The 20,347-nt window shown below is 37.4% G+C and overlaps 1 protein-coding gene across 1 annotated transcript; it reads left to right on the plus strand.

Moving 5' to 3' along the window:
* Positions 1-535: 535 nt before the first annotated feature.
* On the plus strand, positions 536-17,944 carry ANXA1 (annexin A1). Its single transcript, XM_045882256.3, has 13 exons — positions 536-708; positions 7,331-7,410; positions 7,501-7,609; positions 8,133-8,227; positions 9,284-9,397; positions 9,824-9,914; positions 10,153-10,232; positions 10,423-10,479; positions 12,622-12,715; positions 13,577-13,672; positions 14,985-15,043; positions 16,409-16,531; positions 17,432-17,944. The coding sequence occupies exons 2-13, from the start codon at positions 7,345-7,347 to the stop codon at positions 17,483-17,485; spliced, it is 1,038 nt and encodes a 345-aa protein (XP_045738212.1). The 5' UTR covers positions 536-708; positions 7,331-7,344; the 3' UTR covers positions 17,486-17,944.
* The last annotated feature ends 2,403 nt before the right edge of the window (positions 17,945-20,347 follow it).

The raw sequence follows: 20,347 nt of genomic DNA on the forward strand, positions 1-20,347 counted from the left end.
CCAACTGAGCCACCCGGGTGCCCCAAGAAGTCTTTTATTTTAAGGCAGGAGAAATGCTGGTAAAATATAAATAAAACTTAATCAGAACTGCATGATGTTAAAATTTACAAAAATACACTATTTCTCAATTGTCACAAGAATTCTAGTGTTTATAGACAGCTTGGATTTTATTATCCTATTTTACAAAAGTAGAAACAGGTTCAGGGAAATTAAATATGTCCCCAAAGTCACACAGTAATAGGTGACGGAGCTTGGATTCAAACTGAAAGGGTTTTCTTGGGTTTATTTTGAAGTTTATACATTTTTCATTTTACAATCTGTTTAAAGAAGGGTGTTAATCATTGTAGCAGCAATGGGGTAAACAGTACTGCATACTTGAAAATCTTTTGCATTTTACTTTTTCTGGAAAAAGCAATGCAAACTAAAGAGAAAAAAGAAAAAAAAAAAGTCTGTCCTTCCGGGTTTTTTTTTTCCCCCTTTGTGCTGTCAGCTAGGACTTGATTTAGTGAGTAGTTTTGCAAGACTTGTTTCACTTTGTTTCGGACAAGGCTGAGCCAGGTATTTCAAACAAAGGGCAGCCAATTACTAACTTCTGGTTGCTAGGTGTGGCCCCCTTTCAAACTATAAAATCAGAAGCACAATGCTTCACTTCTAGTGGGAAACGTTCAGAAGAGAACCTCTCTTGAGTGCTTGGAAGGGGGAAAAAGGGTAAGTCTTAGTTTTCTTTTTAGTTAGTTTTGATTGTTTGCAAAACTTTTCCCATCCTGATGTTACATGTTACTGCTTCTCCAGGGTTTATGGGGGGCTGCATTTCATGTTTTGATAAATCTTTCTGTAAAATCACATTGGGTATTTATAGTTTGGAAACCACAAAATCGTAATGTTTTATTTTACTTAAGAAATAGAGTTTTACACATATGGACCGTTTGCTTAATACTGGCTTATTGTACTGTTGGTGAGTTACCATGGAAAAAAAAAGGAAAGAATGTGCTTTCCTCCTACCGAGTCAGACATTTCCAAGAGCTCTGTGTGTCTTACATGGAAATCATGATGGAGGGTGGATACTTGTGGCCAGCTAGCACAGAAGAACAGAGGTGGCAGAGGTGGGTTTCAGGAAACTGTTTCAAAATAGGACTATTTTATTTTCTTTTTTGGTAAAAATCAAATAGATTCAGACATCATAGTGATAATCATGCCCTTTGTAATTAACAACTGAAATTACGTTATGTTTATTCATGAAGCATAAATAAATAAGAGGATCCGCTTATTAATCATTTCATTTAAAGAGGGTGTGGCCACATTCTTATTCCTGTGGTCTGTGTCATAGGCAGGCTTTTCCAGTGCTGCTTTGAAAACTTAAGGGGAAGGGAAATATTTTCTGGGTGGTGCCCGATGAGTTCTTGTGGATGCCAGTTGGGTCCTCCCAAAATTATTCTACTTAGTAGCATCTAGATTGTGAATGAGAACTAATGGCCATAAAATTCCTTAGAAAAGCACAAAGCAAATCTAAAGCAGAGTTTTTACTGGTGTTGGATATATTTGCAAAAGTGAGAGAATGTGAATCATAATATATCCGGCTATTGTTCATAGCAAGAATTTTTCTCTTAGCCCATTTTGAATGTTAAATTAAATGTCCTGATGTCTCACTTTTAATGCTAGCTTGATGAAGAAAGGTGTACTTTTTCTTGCTCTGTTTGTGTCTAAAATTACACGTGGACTTTGAAAAAGTAACATTGCCCTCTGCACCCGGGAATGTATTTTGGTAGCTGGAAGAGAAGGCACATCGTAAAATGATGCAAATGTGGTAAAGGGCTGGTTTCATAATGCTGAAATGGTCTCCTCTCCAGAAGTTGTGTTACCACAACCACATGAGGCAGCTAGCCAACATCAGATTGGTGTGGACAAAACAGTTCATAATAACATTATTCAAGAGTTTCATGCTTATTAAGTGCTTTCTCGATCAAAAGATCTGCAAAGGTTCATTTCTGTGTATGATGTTAGTTTGCTGAGTTGGTTGTTCTTCATCTTCCCTAGAGTGGTATTTAAATACCCTAGAGTGGTATTTAAAATCAGAGCTAAATAGCTAAACCAATGGATCTATTATTTTTCAGTGATAAACACAAAGTGTTTTCTGGAGTAAATGAGTTCATTTTTCCTTAACACAGGATAAAATTTTATCAGGAAGATCAGAACAGATAAAATATATATAATATCTTCCTTAATTATGCTAATTTTCTCCACCTCCATCCACGTGAGGTGAAGTTTGAGACAGGCATTTCAGAACTCTCATGCATTTTAGATACTGTTTATTCCAACATGCTTGTTTTTACAAACGAAGACCCCTGGAGAAGTTAAATGTTTTCTGGAGGCCATACGGTCAGTTAAAGAGAATCAAAATAGGCCTCAGCACTCCTCAATTCTTATTTTTACATCTTATAGTTAGGGGGAAATATTCGTTAAGTGTATAGATATGTTTCCCAAGTAATTAGCACTGATACACTGTTTAGCCATTCAATAACGCTTATTACCATAGCAAATACTAGGGACTGGAGGTACGTAAGGAACGGGGACTAGCACTGTTCTCCGGGTAATGCTGCCAGGGAATATAGACAGGTCAACAGAAAGTGATGATCCAGAATGGTAGGGCCTAGCGTAGGGGAAAAGGAGGATGCCTTGGGAGAGCACCCAGCCGAGTGTTGAACCAATAATGAAAGTTTTCTAGAGGATATGAAGAGGTCTATGCTGAGTCCTTTTAGAAGCAACAGTTTGGCATAGGAGAGTGAATAATATGGAGGAAGAAACAGCATTCCAGGCAAAGGAAACACCCTGTCCAAAAACCCAGAAGCAAAACATTCATGAGACTACCTTTCATAAGGTGGTTCTTCGTAAGTCATGCCATTGTATAGTCTAATTGCCTTCTCTCACACGGGTAGGTGTGGGAAGGACTTGTGAAATAGATATCCAAGGGAAAAGAGAGCACAAGCTAAATCACTGAAAAAGAAACACCCGAGGACTTGGGCAAACCTTGCCCCAGTCTCCATGGGTTCACTGTTAATGAATTTGATTCTCAAGTGTGAGCTATTAAAAATAACACCCCTGCCACTCACTGTCTTTTGGTCATTAGTTTAAAAGAATATGCAATCGGAAGGCATGGATTTATGTATGACTTGATGCTTGCCACTTCTGTCTACAACACGGCCAGGAAGTCACACTGTTCTTCCCAGGTAGAGAATGGGAATAAGGGTGTTGTCCTTTGCAAGGACTGGCTGCTGCTGGTGTCACTGTATAATTGATCATTCTAGATCATTCTAGGAAGGCATGAGACACCACAAAACTCAGCTTCTGTCACAGATCTTAGAAGTAGTCTTTCATGAGGCCAAGAGATAGAAATTGTGATGAACAACAACAAAACAACAACCAACTTTTGTAATAATTTCAATCCTTCAGAAGAGTTGCGAGAATATTGCACAGAATTACCATATCCTTTATACCCAGATCCCCCAATTGCTCATATGCCACATTTGTTTTGTCCTCTTACCCCTTCCACCCTCTCACTATATTTTTTCTGGAACATTTGAGGGAACACCACAGATATGATGTCCCTATGCCTCTAGCTTACTTCTGTCTGTATATATTAAAAAACAAGGACACAACAATAGTGCAGTTTTTGAAAAATCAGGAAACTAACTTTGATACAAGCCTTAGTTTCTCAAATTTTGAGCTGGTGCAATTACTAATGTACCATTTCTGGAATACCTTTATCTTATAGTTCAGCAAGCATGGCTCCTGCATTGTACTTAACATCCTGGGCATACTTTTTATGCGTATTTGCCCTCTTTAATTCCTTGCTGACTGAGATGAAGAAAGCTCTCTTCTGAAACACAATATACAAAAAAATACCCATCTCTAGAAAGTTACATATTTATGCACGGATAAATGAGATTGGTTGGCAGTGCATGTTCACAAACAGATCATTTATTAGATGAAACTCTGAAATATTCTTAATTTCCATATAGGTCAACCCATAAATGACCAATTTCATCTTCAAATTAGATGATGTTACGAACTGAGATAAACTTGGTTTCAGAGCTCATTAGCAGCCAGATTAGATATATAGTGAGCCAAGGTATATTAATAAAATAAACTCTTAAGTACCTACTATAAATGTTGCAACTAAAAAAAAAAAAACCAGAAAAAAGAAAATCTTTTGTAAATTCATAGGGTTACCTACTTTATTTTTTTTTAACTGTACAATTCTATTTTCTAGACCAAATTATTCTCTGAAGAATAATAGTATCTGACATTTGTATAACATGTAGCAGTCTATAGAATATCTTTATATGCATTATTTATCTATAATTAAGCCAAGTGTTACCTTCCAATTATTGAATAGGTTTTATCAAGTACAAAATGCTAGTTTTCATGCAGAGGGTAATTACTGAAGAGACAGAATGGTTTAGCAATTCAATTTGGCCAAAAAAAGAAAAAAAAAAATTTTTTTTTTTTTTTTTTTTTTGAGAAGAGCGAGAGTGTGTGCACTGTGGGTGTGGGGGGGGATGGACAGAAGGATAGAAGTGTATGGCGGAGGGACAGAGGCGGGGAGAGAGAGAGAGAGAATCCACATTGGGCGTGAAGCCTGATGGGGGCTCGATCTGATCCTGAAATCACCACAGGAGCAGAAATCAAGAGTTGGAGGCTTAACCGATTAAGCCACCCAGGTGCCCCACTCCCCCCCTTTGTTTTGGCCAAAGTACTTTAGCTGTGGTATTTGTAAGGTATGTTGCTACTGTTAAAGATTTCTACTAATATATGCAGTTGACATTAAACAATTAACTATTAGTACCTGATAAAATCTCTTTGCTTCAGGGCAATTTCTTATATCCTGCCACTATCCCTGTGTCTTGAAGCTAAGAGCTAGTAGATATTATTTGGCTGGACTGAGATTCTATTTTCCTCTCATTGCTTTTCTGAGATAGTCTATTCAGACTAATTTTCTTTTCCAGACTGTGCTTTTAGAACATCCAAATTATTTCAGACTATAAGATCTAAAAACTCAGAAGATATGTTCCAAAGCTGTCTCCTCTATAGACTCTGTTGTGTCACATAAATTATTCAACCCCCTTATTTTTGTTGTTTTGTGTTATGTAAAGAAATTGATGCATTATGTGAGCATTTTTTAGAAGTGAAAAAATGAAGCACAGTAAAGTTTTCATAAAATTTATTTTGAAGTTGTGAGATTCATTTTTAAAACTGTTTGACAATATCCTTAGTCTCTGGTCTCTCTTGAAGTTTTTTTGTTTTGTTTTGTTTCCAACTCAAAAGAGTGGAAATACTGGAATGCCTCTTTCACTGATGGAAAAGTACTTCGCTAAGTGACCAATCACATCAGTCATTTTGAGGCTTCTACTTTATGAAGGGCATAGATGAGATTATAAAAATGGAAATTTCAAATACCTGAAACCCTGCCAGAAATTGCTAGAAGCTCTGGATACGCCAATTAAATAATTGGAAAATGAAACTCCCCATGCTAACAGCAATTGCACCAGATTACGACTGTAATGGGAACTAAAACCTCGTGCAGAATTGTACATCATGACTTTACCGCAGGAAATAACTTCAAATTTATCACTTGCTGGGGGGTGGGGAAGAGATTACTTTAAATGAATGCACAATATAATGGTTCTTCTCACAGATGACAGAATAGTAATTTGAACAATCCCCATGATAATTAAGTGGAGATAGTTTCTGCTCTAGATATGATTTCCCTCACGTATTTAATCTCATTACTCGAAACTGAGGTTATTTTTCAGCAGGTGTGGCTGAAATACTTTGTCTGAACATGCTGTTGAAGAATCAGGTTATGGGTTTTACTCCTCATGATTCATTTAGCTTCGTATCAAGAATTTAAAACTACTGAGATTACCCTTCCAAACTCTTTCAGATGTATTCACGGTCATAGTCTCCAGAGGGATAAACGAAGGGTATGGAGAGCTACATTGACCTTGAGTATGGACTCCTAAAAACAAATCCCCAGACAAAAAGGATCGCTGATAGCTTCTTTTGTGGACAAAACAGGGAACGCATGAGGTTTTAAACGTGCTTCAGGTTTTAAAAATATACATGGTTGATCAAATAAAAATACTGCTGAACCATGATAGCAATTCAAAAAATTTCAAGATAGGATTTGCCAAAAGGGGCACTTATGTTGCAATTCCACCCTGATGCTTCCTGTCAGAACAAAGAACCCTTTAGAAAATCTGGGTTTTTTGTGTTGGGTGGAAGAACACGCAGGACTAGTATTTAGGATGGCTCAACTAGGAAGAAATGTGAGTATAGCAATTACTCCACATGCTGAAATAATTTTATACTAAGGAATGGAAAAAGACACTGAATTATTTGAGGGAGAAATACCATATTCAGATGGTATTTCTGAATCGTTATCAAACTTCTTTAGCGTTTTGAGTCTGAATCTGAATTTTGAGACAGACAGCAGACTGCCACAGATGGTTTTACCTTATAAATGTAAAACTTTATGCTGTTTCTCTAGCCATTACTTTTCTCTAAGCCCTCACCAATCCTACGCAGATTCTCTAAAGGCCTACTAAGCAGTCTCTAATCTTTCATCTTGCCCATCTCTTAGCCATTCTCTATGATATAGGATGAGTGATCTTTCTGAAATATAAAAGGAATCATGCTGCTCTCTTTTTAGAAATCCATTCATGTTTTCCTAAAGCTTTGGAGATACATTTAGACTTCTTTGATTGGGCTTCTGTCAACATTTTTTGCTTCAGTAGACTTCCTTCCGTGTCCCAAATATGACAACCTTCTCTCTGTTTTGTTCTCTTTAACTTTTTTGTCAGGTTAATCTTGACTCATTTCAAGAGAGGCTCAGATCAGCCAGCACGACCCCTTAGCTTTCGTCTTTTCCCACAGGAAGCACACACTAGCTGAGGCACGGATGATGTTTCAATATTTTCTGAACCCTCGGTGCCTGGCATATGGTGAATGGCGTATAAATTTAGATCAGTAAAATAAATCACCAACCCCTCTCTTCAGCCTATATGCTTACTTGTAGAATCATCTGACCCCTAAAGGTTAGGACTGAATATGCCAAGAACGAGCCAAGTGTCTGAGTGGAGGCTATGGGTTTCTGTTCAAGGGTAAGACTCTCCTTGTAAAAAGCTTACATCTAGCATTTTGTTATGCTCCTGAAATTAATCCACAAGTAAGGTCAAGGCTACTCTGTGTCTTGCGTATGCGAGAGAGTAGAGTGATATAAATGTGTGGTAGGTTTGTGTTTTGTAATGGCATCTACCTGTTTTCTTTCCAGATACTTCTTTAAAAATGGCAATGGTATCAGAATTCCTCAAACAGGCCTGGTTTATTGAAAATGAAGAGCAGGAATACATTGTAAGTCAAGTGACCATACAATAACTTAGTTAAATAGTGGAAAACTAATGAGAGTGAGTGGACATGACTCTATTTCTCTCTTAACCACAGAAAACTGTGAAAGGATCCAAAGGCGGTCCTGGGTCAGCAGTGAGCCCCTATCCTAGCTTCAATCCATCCTCGGATGTTGCTGCCTTGCATAACGCTATAACAGTTAAAGGTAATTACGTCTTCCCAAAACAGAACCCTCCGGGACATTTCACAATGGCCATTTGAATGGCTGTCAAAAAAGGGACATATGCGGTGGAAAAAGTCTGTTTCCTTTTGAAGACAAAAAAGATTTCTTTATCAAACAAAGATATATTTCCTTTCTCAACACTTAGGAAATTTTGGGCAAACCAGCAGAATCTTTGTTGAGACGACTGATATTTTTACCGGCTCATTTCTAGCAGAAACTCAATGCTGAAATCAACACCTCTGCTCACATTTAGGGTTTCAGTCAGGATCAAACACTGCAGCAGAGAGGGCCGGGAACAATTTCCCCTTTCTTTCTCCTTCAAATGGACAGAGTGCCATCTGAAGTGCTTCCCTTTAATGTCGCCTCCATGTCCTAGGCTCCTGTCATTTTATATTTCTTAGTTCCCTAGAACTTCATTTGGGACATCTTGGTAATTAATTATTTTATGTCCATTACTGATGATGAAGAAAATTGATTTTAAAGCCTCGTGGCCTTTTATTTCCAGGTGTGGATGAAGCAACCATCATTGACATTCTAACTAAGAGGAACAATGCACAGCGTCAGCAGATCAAAGCGGCCTATCTCCAGGAAAAAGGGAAGGTAGGTTGGAGTGGGAAATTTAGATATTCAATTTCAATCTTTTTTTTTTTTTTTTTAAGATTTTATTTATTTGACAGAGAGAGCACAAGCAGAGGGAGAGAGAGGGAGAAGCAGACTCCCCGCCGAGCAGGGAGCCCGATGTGGGACTCGATCCCAGGACCCTGGGATCACGACCTGGGCTGAAGGCAGCCGCCTAACCGACTGAGCCACCCAGGCGTCCCTAGATATTCAATTTCAATTACACTTACGTCTAAACACAGATTTTGAGGCACAGTTACCTAGTTTTTTCAGCCTCTAACCCTGTGTTCCCTTTGCAACTAAGACTAGGATTACAGTGTTCATCCACTTGGTTGCACTGTAATCGATACTAGCAAATTTCTGGTTTCAGACATTAGCTGTCTTGGTTCTTTGCAGATGACTTCTCTAATGGAGACCAGTCTTTAATTTGAATATAACGAATATCAAGGGTACTGTTGGCAATAAGGACTATGTTCTGATGGACACGTGTCTTCTGCTGAAATGTAAACAGCAATTTCATGTCTAAATGTAAAGTTTATACATACAATTCAACTTTAAAAGTAAGCTTTGTATTTTTTATGCCCAAAATGGGTAATTTTCTTACGGCGTGCAGTTAGAAAATGATCTAATGCCAATGTCTGATTACGGTGCTTATTTGAGCACTGCAAACTCCAAAGGCTGAAAAATTATTAATGCATTATTTTTAAAGCATTCTAATTTCTGTTTCTATCCATATACAAACCCCTATGTTTTGAGCTTTGTGATTTCCTCCCCCTGTAAAAGATCAAGAGAACCCTTAAAGAAATCCTTTCAGAAGTTATCAATGAATGCAGTACATTGCATTGTAATCACTCTGTATCTAAAAAATGAAGGTAACATTCTAAATCTCGTATTTTGTATCTGAATGAAAGGAGCTCTAAAAGATGGCTGGATTTAAAAATCAGTAGTAAGATTACCTAAAGGTTAGGTAACCCCACATTGCTATATTGCCCAGCATGTTACTTACTAGAAGCCCTGACTCTCATCTCTTCGTTATAGCCCCTGGATGAAGCTCTGAAGAAAGCCCTTTCTGGTCACCTCGAGGAGGTGGTTTTGGCTCTATTAAAAACTCCAGCCCAGTTTGATGCTGATGAACTTCGTGCTGCCATGAAGGTAAGTAACCTGATTTAAGCAGAATTCCTTTCCTCCACAGACTGTATAGGTCAAGTCTGCTTATGCGTCTTGTTATATCCTCACACCTAGTATGCCAATCAGCAGGCATAAAATAAATGAATGAATGAATGAATGAATGAATGAAATGTTGATGTTAGCAGCTGTATTATTTCCATTCTCCTCATATTATCTGTCACTGCATGTATCCTATACCTCACTTTTTATATCTTTGTGCAAAATAATGGCTTTAAACCCATTTTGTTTTTAGAGCAATATAATAGAGTTTATTGTAATTATTAAATATTGTGGATATTTACTAAATACTGTGGGAAATTTACTAAATGCTAGATTCAAATGAATTCTGGGACCCAAAAACTAGCAGACGCTCTTGAACAAAGTTCTTCTTATATTTATTTTTTAATTCAGGGCCTTGGAACTGATGAAGACACTCTGGATGAAATTTTGGTATCGAGAACTAACAAAGAAATCAGAGAAATTAACAGAGTCTACAGAGAGGGTACGTTTTAATACCCAACAGTCCAAGTTACCTTAGTTGGAAACTACATCTAATACGCATTTCTTAAAACTGAATGTTGATGTTAATGACGGGGCTTTGGAAAGTCTGCATAGTAAAATATTTCTTCATTGTTTGGCACGTGTCTGGTGCATGCATGGTATTACCAGACAGCACTCCAGTTGCTAGGGTGCCCATTTATCACCAGTTTACTGTAAAATACACTTTTCTCGTTTCTCAGAACTGAAGAGAGATCTAGCTAAAGATATCACCTCAGACACATCTGGAGATTATCGGAACGCTCTGCTTTCCCTGGCTAAGGTATACCTCATCTAGTTCAGGACATACCTCGTCCTTTATGAAGAGTAAAATGAGATTCCCTCTCTCTTGAAATAAGCACTTGATTCTCTTTTTCTCAAAAAAGTATTATTTATCTGATTTTAAGGGAATTAAGCAAATCATGTGATTACATGCTAGAAAACAACTTACCACAGAATGGGATTTTTTTCAGGGTGACCGATCTGAGGATTTTGGCTTGAATGACGACTTGGCTGATTCAGATGCTAGGGTAAGCAAATACTCCTGGAGTTGACTTTCCTATGTGAGATAGGTCCTGTGTTAGGTGGGGTTACCACTTGATGCCTTTATGTGAAAGCAAATCTAAGATCCTCTGAGAGACCAATGGCCCCTAACGTTCATTCCCTGAATGATGCACACCCGTCCTGTACTTGAATAGCTCAAGAGAGAAAAACGTGGTCTTTATGTTTTTAAAAGATTTCATTATTTACAAAGTGGGAAAGGATGGAAAGAAAAGAATGAGAATTTGATTTGTCATTCTTAAGAATTGTTTTGTTGAGAAAACTCTGAATTTTTATCTTATTATGTATAAGAAAGGGAAAAATAATTTTTTAAGTTAAGTGGAAAGAGTAAGCGCATCAAACATTCGTTTAACAGTGAACAATGGAATGGTTTATAGCTGTAAGTTTATATTGTAAAGACATTATAGTAATGTGTGTCAATATACTTGAAAGTATATAAAAACGTTATTATAATTTTTATAATATTATATTATAATTTTTATAATTATAATAACGTTTTTATATACTTTCAAGTATATTGACACACATAGTTTCAGTGAGGTTGTTGGTTATTTATACACCAGTCCCTTGGCAACATTAGAAAAATTGTGCCATTTTAGGGCCTGGAATTTGTTAAAAAAAAAAAAAAAAAAACTGACTATTATTTGCATATGCTTTCCTCACGGGATAGTATTACATCTATAAATTCATCACAGTGAGTTAATAGGAGAGAAACTTATGTGTCAATACCCACTCCCCTCACAGGATAGTATTACGTCTATAAATTCATCACAGTGAGTTAATAGGAGAGAAGCTTATGTGTCCATACCCACTCCCTTCATAATACCAGTGCATTATCTTTCACATAAAAGGTACTCATTAACTTTTTGTTGAAAAAAGGCATATACACCAGATGTTTGCTTGAAAAGTCCAAAATAACTTATGTCCATCAGAAGTTTGGCCATTTTAATAGAAATTGTGCAAGCATATAAAAAAAAAGTTAGTATTTGACTAATTGCCCATAATAAAAAATGATTCTTATTTGCTTGTGACATTTCTGAATTTGCTTTCTATTTTAAGACTATCAGGGCTGGGCGCCTGGGTGGCTCAGTCGTTAAGCGTCTGCCTTCGGCTCAGGTCATGGTCCCAGGGTCCTGGGATCGAGTCCCACATCGGGCTCCCTGCTCCACGGGAAGCCTGCTTCTCCCTCTCCCACTCCCCCTGCTTCTGTTCCTGCTCTCGCTATCTCTCTCTCTGTCAAATAAATAAATAAAATCTTAAAAAAAAAAAAAAAAAAAAAAAAGACTATCAGGGCTGTCAGATGTATATTTATGGCAGCTACATGGATTAGTGTGGCCCAGGAGGATGATGGCAATTAACATTTCAAAGTTAACAGAGCATGCTTGTGATAATAAGGCAAGGATTACCTTTTCTAGTTACAAAAGAGGAAAGTTGGCAGTTTCATAAGGTTAAATTGTTTATCTAAGAGTATAGAGCAGCTAAGTTGCAGAGTCAGAATTCTGAATCCAGAAATTTTAATATCAAAATTCAAGATCTAGTTTATGTTTGTATTATCGATGTATTAGTACCACTTGCTGATAGTTACTTTGAACAATTAAGAGTAAAAAAAAAGTTTTTAGAGAGTTCCATGAAGTTGCCTTGATATAGAGCATAATCTGAAAGCAATTTAATCCAGCAAATATTTACTCTGCAAAAATATATTCAGTTTACTATTTGCAAGGTGCCTTGAGACATACTGTGGAAGATACTTGACAAACTAAGGTCCCTATCTTTAAGGAACCTGCATTCTTAGCTTTGCCTACTATGATTGAATTGGACACAAAGCAGATGCCTAGAAAATCTTTGAAGAGATCTAACATTCTTGTGCAAGTAACAAGTCAGCAGATAGTCAAATGTTTATGTTTCTTTTTTTCAAAGGTTTCATTTATCTATTTATTTGAGAGAGAAGATAGCACAAGCAGGGGGACTGGCAGAGGGAGAGGGAGAAGCAGGGGGCTCAGTGAGCAGCGGGGATTGATGCAGGGCTCCATCCCAGGACCCTGGATTCATGACCTGAGCCGAAGGCAGACACTCAGCCACCCAGGCGCCCCTATGTTTGTGTTTCTTGATAGGCTTTATATGAAGCAGGAGAAAGGAGAAGGGGGACAGATGTGAATGTGTTCATTACCATCCTTACCACCAGAACCTACCCCCATCTTCGCCAAGGTAAGAAAAAAAAATTCCTGAAAACTGTTTATAGTAGACGCACTTTTTTTGAGGACAAATAAAAGAAAGGAAAGAGAGAAGCCTTAATCAGTGTCACTCTCATACCAAGTGAATATAGTGCTCCTGACCCTTTACTGCTATTTGTGCATTTGTCCAACTTTGTACAGCCACCATTTTATCATATTTGAAATACCCTTTGTGACTTCGGCAGGCAGAACACTACTTAATTATCTTGACGATTTCTACTCCCCCAAGATATTTGGAATAGGTGTGACAAAATATACACATACAACAGAATGAAATTACAATGAAGAAAAACATTAAACTCAGGACTAAGTGGGAAAAAAAAAAAAAGCATAGAGATGCTCCCAAACCAAAAGAAACAAGAGTTCTGTCCTTTGAGCCCTAGATTTGGCTCTGAACCTTTTGGAAGCCAAGGCAAAGGGGGAAGTCCTAATGATTACTTGAAGTTCATTATCTTATAATAGCACCTTCTGATTTTTAAGGATAAAAATAAGAGACCTCTACTCCACAGATCTTTATATAAGGGAAGATCCATTCGGTATGGCATTTAGCTCTGATGTAGTAAGTGTCACGGCTGTCAATCACATGCCAGTTCTAATAAATGTCAACACTTGTGAAAACTTCCCCGAAATATACAGGGGCACTGAAATAGCCACATGAGTTACATTCCTAGGAGAAGATGAAGTATCCAAAATATGCCCAGTTGAATAATTAGCTTTAAAATGTGTGTTTTGAAATTCAGTCATTCAAAAGAATGCTTTGCGTCAGTTCCCCTGCTTTTGCTAGTTTGCTAAATAGGATGCTTTGTACCTCTCTTAGTTTAAATTTAATGTTCAGTGTTTCAGAAGTACAGCAAGTACAGTAAGCACGACATGAACAAAGTTCTGGACCTGGAAATGAAAGGTGACATTGAGAAGTGCCTCACGGCTATCGGTATGTAGTCATGGAAGGGGAAGGCTTTTCTAACTTGAAACGGTCGATGCTGTCCCACAGTTAAAAACAACAGCAACAACAAAAAACAGGGGCACCTGGGTGGCTCAGTTGGATAAGCTTCTGACTCTTGATCTCACCTCAGGTCTTAGTCTCAGGGTCGTGAGTTCAAGCCCTGGGTTGGGCTCCATGCTGGGTGTGAAGCCTCCTTAAAAATAAATAAATAAATAAAATAAAAATGAAAAAGACCCAAAAAACTAAGATATAATAAACTTATGTTTTATACAGAGGCAACGTGGAAGATAGTGACTATAAATATTTAGCTAAAGGTATATAATGGCCATCTTAATAATTACATTAAAATATTATATTAAATAATATGTTTAATATCATATTTGAATATGCAGTATGATATTTATAATATTATAATAAAATAACAATTCTTCAAAAAGATGGACAGATGGGAAATACTTTCTGAGCATTTACTTATGCCAAGTGATGCACCAGGCTGGGCATGGCTTGGGGGAAAGTCAGAGTGATCATTAAGAACGTGGGGTTTGGAAATAAATAAATGCAGAGTCAGATCCTGGTCTGTCACTTGCTGATTGAGTCATCTTAGACAAGTCCAGAGGAATTAGCTCAGTAGGTCTCCAGGGGCTTCTGGAAAGGTCTTTAGAAGAAAAAGCCTTTAAAGGTCTCCCATGCTATTCCAAGAACCTGGGAACCTATGTTCTAAAGCAGTGACTGTGCTCATAAAGCCCCTGGAAATCTCGTGAAAATGCAGATTCTGATTCAGCAGGTCTGTAGTGCGGCCTTTGGATTCTGCATTCCTAACAAGCTCCAAGTTTGTGCCAATACGTTTGGTCCATCAATCACACTTTGAGGAGCAAGGCAGAGAATATTACTAACGGCTGCGTCTATTAGTGTTTTATCTGGCAGTTGCCTTATATCGAAGGCAAGTCCTATTTCCTTTGAAAAAAAAAATTCTTATTATGACACGAAGAAAAGTATTTACTGTATGCCCACATGACCTTTAACACCTGCCAGTTTCCCCATTTCCAAGAAGAGGAGACTCTAGAATACCATGAACTGAAGTTGCTGTTGAGTGGATTTAAGACAGAGGAGATAGTGATGTTGTTAGGGAAAAGATTCCTCAAGACCACCATCTACAGAAAGCTTTTTATAGGCCAAATATCCCCTATTAAGTGGGGGATGAGGAACAGCAGTGGAGAAAGGAGTCTTTCTGGTAAAACTTTCACATGCGTCTTTCTTCTCGTATGGTAAATATGTCCGCTAACGTGTGCCTGTCTTGCAGTGAAGTGTGCCACGAGCAAACCGATGTTCTTTGCCGAGAAGCTTCATCAGGCCATGAAGGTAGCATTCTATTTTTATGCTTTGCTGAGGGGTGAAATTATTGCTTGTGGAGAGAAAAACAGAAAACTTCGTATTGTTTGCAAGGCACACTCATTTTCATATCTTCCCATTAAAAAGAACCACTGTTCCATGTAATGCAAGAGGCAATACACATACTTATTGGAATAAAATTCTGTCGGATTTGTTGTAGTTTTTTTTACAGGTAAGGTAGTCAGGTGAGCTTGTCAGTAATTTGTGGTTTACTCATTGTTTGCATAAAACCTGAGTCAGCAGAGAAAGGTTCTGTACTTTTTCTTTTAATGCGTGATTTTAGTAACCTACTTCCGCTAAGGTTGTGGGTTTTATAATTTCCTCCTTTCTAAGTTTCACTTGCCTTTTTTATTATTCTGTCATCCATGCCCTGGATTCATATTTCATTCTAAGATTTTAAAATGTCATTTTAATACGGAAGTGGAAGGTGTTATGGAGATAGATTTGCAATCCCACTTTAGCCACTTCACTTGAACTTTATTCTCTAGCATGCATCAGGATGCCGCCTGTATACAGGTATTGTGAAAAGTTATTAGGTTGTATTTTTCTTTCCTTTGCAACTCCAAAATAAGGAGGTCTCAAGAGAAAAGGGTGGGGGAGGGAGAGAGATCTAACCCTTCAATTAATAGGAAGAGTCCTTCTGAAATGATAAAATGATAGGCATTGCACCACCATGTGGTAGGCAGTAGAGTCCCAGACTTCATGCTTGGGGCTATCTAGGGGGTAATTATCTGGGTGGGTAAGGATGAATACCTAGTATGGTAGAAGAGCAGGAGGAATCAATGTAGACTTGCGGTCTGCTAAACTAAGACTAAGATATTTGAAGAGGAATTAGCCAGGTGAGAGCAGAGTTGGAGGGATAAAGTTGGTCCAGGGAAAGAGTTAGCATGACTCTTTCAAGATAATAAATGTCATGAGAGGGATGGTGCAGAGTGGAAGAAGAGGGTGTGGAATTAGACAGACATTGTAAACCCTGATAAAATGATTCATTTTCTTCCTAAAAGCAACCAAAGACCATGGAGGGTTTTAAATAGATGGATTCAGTGATCAGATTTGCAATTTAGAAGGTTCACGTTCTTTGTAATTTTTGAATAGTTTAGACCTAGGAAAGACTGGATGGTGGAAGACCAATGAGGAGTTTGTAAAAGCTCTTCCATACAGCTGATGCAGCAGTTGGGTTCCTGCCATTTTATTTCCACCTGTGTCAAGTGCATGTGTCAAGTGCATGTGTGTGTGTTTTAATGAATGAACAAAAGAGCTTCACATTCAAACCTATACCTGCTTTATTAAGAGTATGCTCTGAATATGACATTTACCATCATTTGCTTTAAACAGGGTTCTGGAACTCGTCATAAGACATTGATCAGAATTATGGTTTCCCGTTCTGAAATTGACATGAATGACATCAAAGCATGCTACCAGAAGTTGTATGGTGTCTCTCTCTGCCAAGCCATCCTGGTATGTTGTGATTTTCATAATGCCACCTCCACAAATGGCAGTCTTTTTGCAACTTCTCCAAAGAGAAAATCTGACTTATATACCTGTAGATTTTAGATGTAAGATTAATTTGTTATATTAGGACACGTAATTTATAAGTAAATTGAACTTTCACTGGACTAGTGAGTTCTCTACTGAAAAACAACACAAATTTTTCAGTAGCCATGGAAATATTTAGTTTCCCATACATAAAGTTAGCAACCAAAATATTTTAGTAGGGAGTATATATAGTGATTTATTTTGCAATGAATATTGATCAGAGATTAGAAACTTATTATTCTAAGCTTTCTTAATTTTGTTATATGTAAAATGTAAAACATGCATGCTTAAATTTTCATTATAATGTTAAAAATAAAAAGACAAGGGTTTTAAACTTATTGAAAGACTGAAAGATAGATGACTAATTCAAGTTAAGTTGTCACTTATACTGGATAACTAAATCTACCAAGAAAAGGTGAGAAAATCACAGGCTTATCACTTTCTCCCTGGTGAGTGAGTCAGATAGCCCTCACTATGATATGAAATCATACTGTGTTAAGTTCACTCAATTCTGTGTGACATTTAGTTCTTGGAAAATAATAGTTCTAATATATAACATAATCAATATAATCTGAATCTTGAAAGCTCTTGCTTTTTATATAATAATCGATTAACAAATATCAGTTATCTGCTATATTAATTGTATTATTTAAATAAATGATATTATTATAAAAGATTATTATAAAAAACATATATTACATACTGTGATATATGTTCTACACCCGTTAATCTACAAATACATAATTCTTCTATAATTAAAAATACCTTATGTTGATTATGGTTTCAGGTAGCATTAAGCATACTCTATTTCTTAACCAACAGGACGAAACCAAGGGAGATTATGAAAAAATCCTGGTGGCTCTCTGTGGAGACTAACATTCCTTTGATGATTGCAAGTTTCTTGATCAGAAGACTTTTAATCATATCTTTTCATTCCATATCATAGACTTACACAGGAAAGTTTTCTCAGCAGGATTACAGTCTAGCTAAATGCTTTTTGAAAAATATAGCCTATAAATCATTTTTATATCACAACTCCATAAAATAGAAGTTTTTTTAAAACTATTATTTATCCCAGACTATAAAAGCCTCATAAACAGGCTGTTCTCAGGGCGCCTGGGTGGCTCAGTCGTTAAGCGTCTGCCTTTGGCTCAGGTCATGATCCCAGGGTCCTGGGATCGAGTCCCGCATCGGGCTCCCTGCTCGGCAGGGAGTCTGCTTCTCCCTCTGACCCTCCTCCCTCTCATGCTCTCTGTCTCTCATTCTCTCTCTCGCAAATAAATAAAATCTTTAAAAAAAAATAAAAATAAATAAATAAATAAATAAAAACAAAAACAGGCTGTTCTAGTAACATTACCTGAGAAGGATGTTTGTGCAGGAGAAAATGAAATGATTCTTCAGGACAATTGTGCGTCATTGGTTCTTCTGCTCTGATTGTGTGTGTGTGTGTGGGTGTGTGTGTGTGTGGGTGGGTATGCAATGGAGTGGTTTAACTGTATCAAGGGAAAGGAGCTTGAATCCTAAATTATAGTCATTCAATGAAACAGATTTTGCATATTAAAATTATTAATAAATTAAAAAAATATTCACAGAGTTGGAAAACGGACTCCTTACATTTTATCATCTGGGTGCAGATAATTGAAAGCATGTCTGAGTAATAATGGATTTATTGCATCAGCATTGTAACAATCGAACATTCTCCTGTTTCACAAACCAGTGTGAAGATGAAATGATAACAGCAATGAAAATTTCTTTTTTTAAAAAAACGGTATCCCCCCTCTCACGTGCTCTCTCTCTCTCATTCTCTCTGTCTCAAATAAATAAATAAAATCTTTAAAAAAATAATAATAAAATAAAATAAAATAAAAAAACGGTAGTTGCATGTTGAGTTTTCAAAGAAAACTGTCAAGCTGTTTCCAGAGTAGCTGTATCACTTCACTTTTCTATAATAAATGTATAAACAATCTAGTTTCTCCACAAACTTGCCAGCATTTGATATTGCCACTATTCTGCATTTTGACACTTTATTTTTTATTTTTTTATTTATTTTTTATTGTTGAGTTTTGAGAATTCTTCATATACTCCTTTGTCAAGTATATGGTTTTCAAAGGTTTCCTCTCAGTTTGCAGCTTGGCTTTTTACTCTCTTACTAGATCTCTCTCAGAGCAAACACTTTAAATTTTAATGTGGTTCAGTTTTTCAATTTTTTCTTTTATTGACTGTGCTTTTGGTGTCACATCTACAGACTTTTTATAGACCTTAGTCCCTGAAAATTTTCTCCTCTGTTTTTTCTTAAAAGAAGATTTATAGTTTTCCGTTTAACATTTAAAGTTTGTGATCCATATTGAACTAATTTTTGTGTAAAGTGTGAAACTTAGGTCAAAGCTCTCTCTTCTCTTTTCTTATGGATGTCCAATGGCTCCCACACCATTTGTTGGAAAGGGTATCCTTTCTCTATTGAATTGTTCTTGCACTTTTGTAAAAGAAATCAGTTATTTTCCCTGAGAGTATTCTTACCACATAGGCAATAATTTAATTTAACTTAATTTAATTTATTCATCACCAAATGAATTGAGTTGGGTATTTGTTTCTGACCATCCAAGCTGCATTCACCTGATTGTAGCTTTATTTTTTTTTAAAGATTTTATTTATTTATTTATTTGAGAGAGAGAGACTGAGAGAGAGAGAGCATGAAAGGGGGGAGGGTCGGAGGGAGAAGCAGACTCCCTGCCGAGCAGGGAGCCCGACACGGGACTCGATCCAGGGACTCCAGGATCATGACCCGAGCCGAAGGCAGTCGCTCAACCAACTGAGCCACCCAGGCGCCCGATTGTAGCTTTATTTGCCTTGATCCCCACCCTTCACTCTCTTTCATCTATACCTGGTCCTGTGCATCCTGTAGAACAATCACGATGACTTGGGCCATAGTATATCAGCCAAACTGAGGCTGGCAGATATGCTGCTTATTATAGCCTCTGAATTTTTTAGTTCATTTGTTATTACGTAAGATACCGCCTTTGTGTGCTTGTTTGGTTGGAGAAGTACCTGAGTGGGAAATCAGAGGGAACCTGGGGCTGGTACATCGAGGCAGGATGAAATTATCAAGGTATTTTTTATCAGCACTATTCTAAAAAATAGGGTCAAGGTGGTATGAGTATTTCTGCTAGTCAAAACAGTATCCACACCTCTTCTTCTTCCGAATTAATTTGACAGAAAGTGCCTAAGTGAGTTACTATCTCTTTGCCTGCCTTTCTGTCCCTGTCCATTGTCTGCTCCTTTCTGCTCTCCTCTAGAAGGTGATTCTGTAGACTTTATCATGCTGGCTCTCTTGCCTTCCGGCTTCTGGCTGAAGTTAGTGGTAGAAGATGGGAGATCAGGAGGAGGTGTTCCTTCTGCTCCCTCCCTGATTCTAAACAGATTTATTAGAATTTCTGTTTTTCTACAATTACAATTTCTTGTCAACGGCTCCAGCTCTCAACACTTTCCTCTCCTGGCCTCTTGGGCCCAGGGATTCCTGCTGTTGTTCCTGGGGGTTGCAACATTCCATGCGGGGTCCTTTAATCTGCTCACACCTCTGAAAATAGTTCCTTAATTAAGACTCTCATTAAAACTCACAGCTCGATGTGCCACCTGTCTCCTACTAGGACCCCATTGATAATGCTTTCACAAAGTGCTAAACTACTTGTATTATCAAAAACTAATCGAGGGGCTCCTGACTATATTCCATACAGTAGGATA

This window comes from Mirounga angustirostris, unplaced genomic scaffold (genome assembly GCF_029215605.1).
Source record: "Mirounga angustirostris isolate CCGP_5_RB_7025 unplaced genomic scaffold, mMirAng1.0.hap1 SCAF_15, whole genome shotgun sequence".
NCBI classification, from domain to species: Eukaryota; Metazoa; Chordata; class Mammalia; order Carnivora; family Phocidae; genus Mirounga; species Mirounga angustirostris.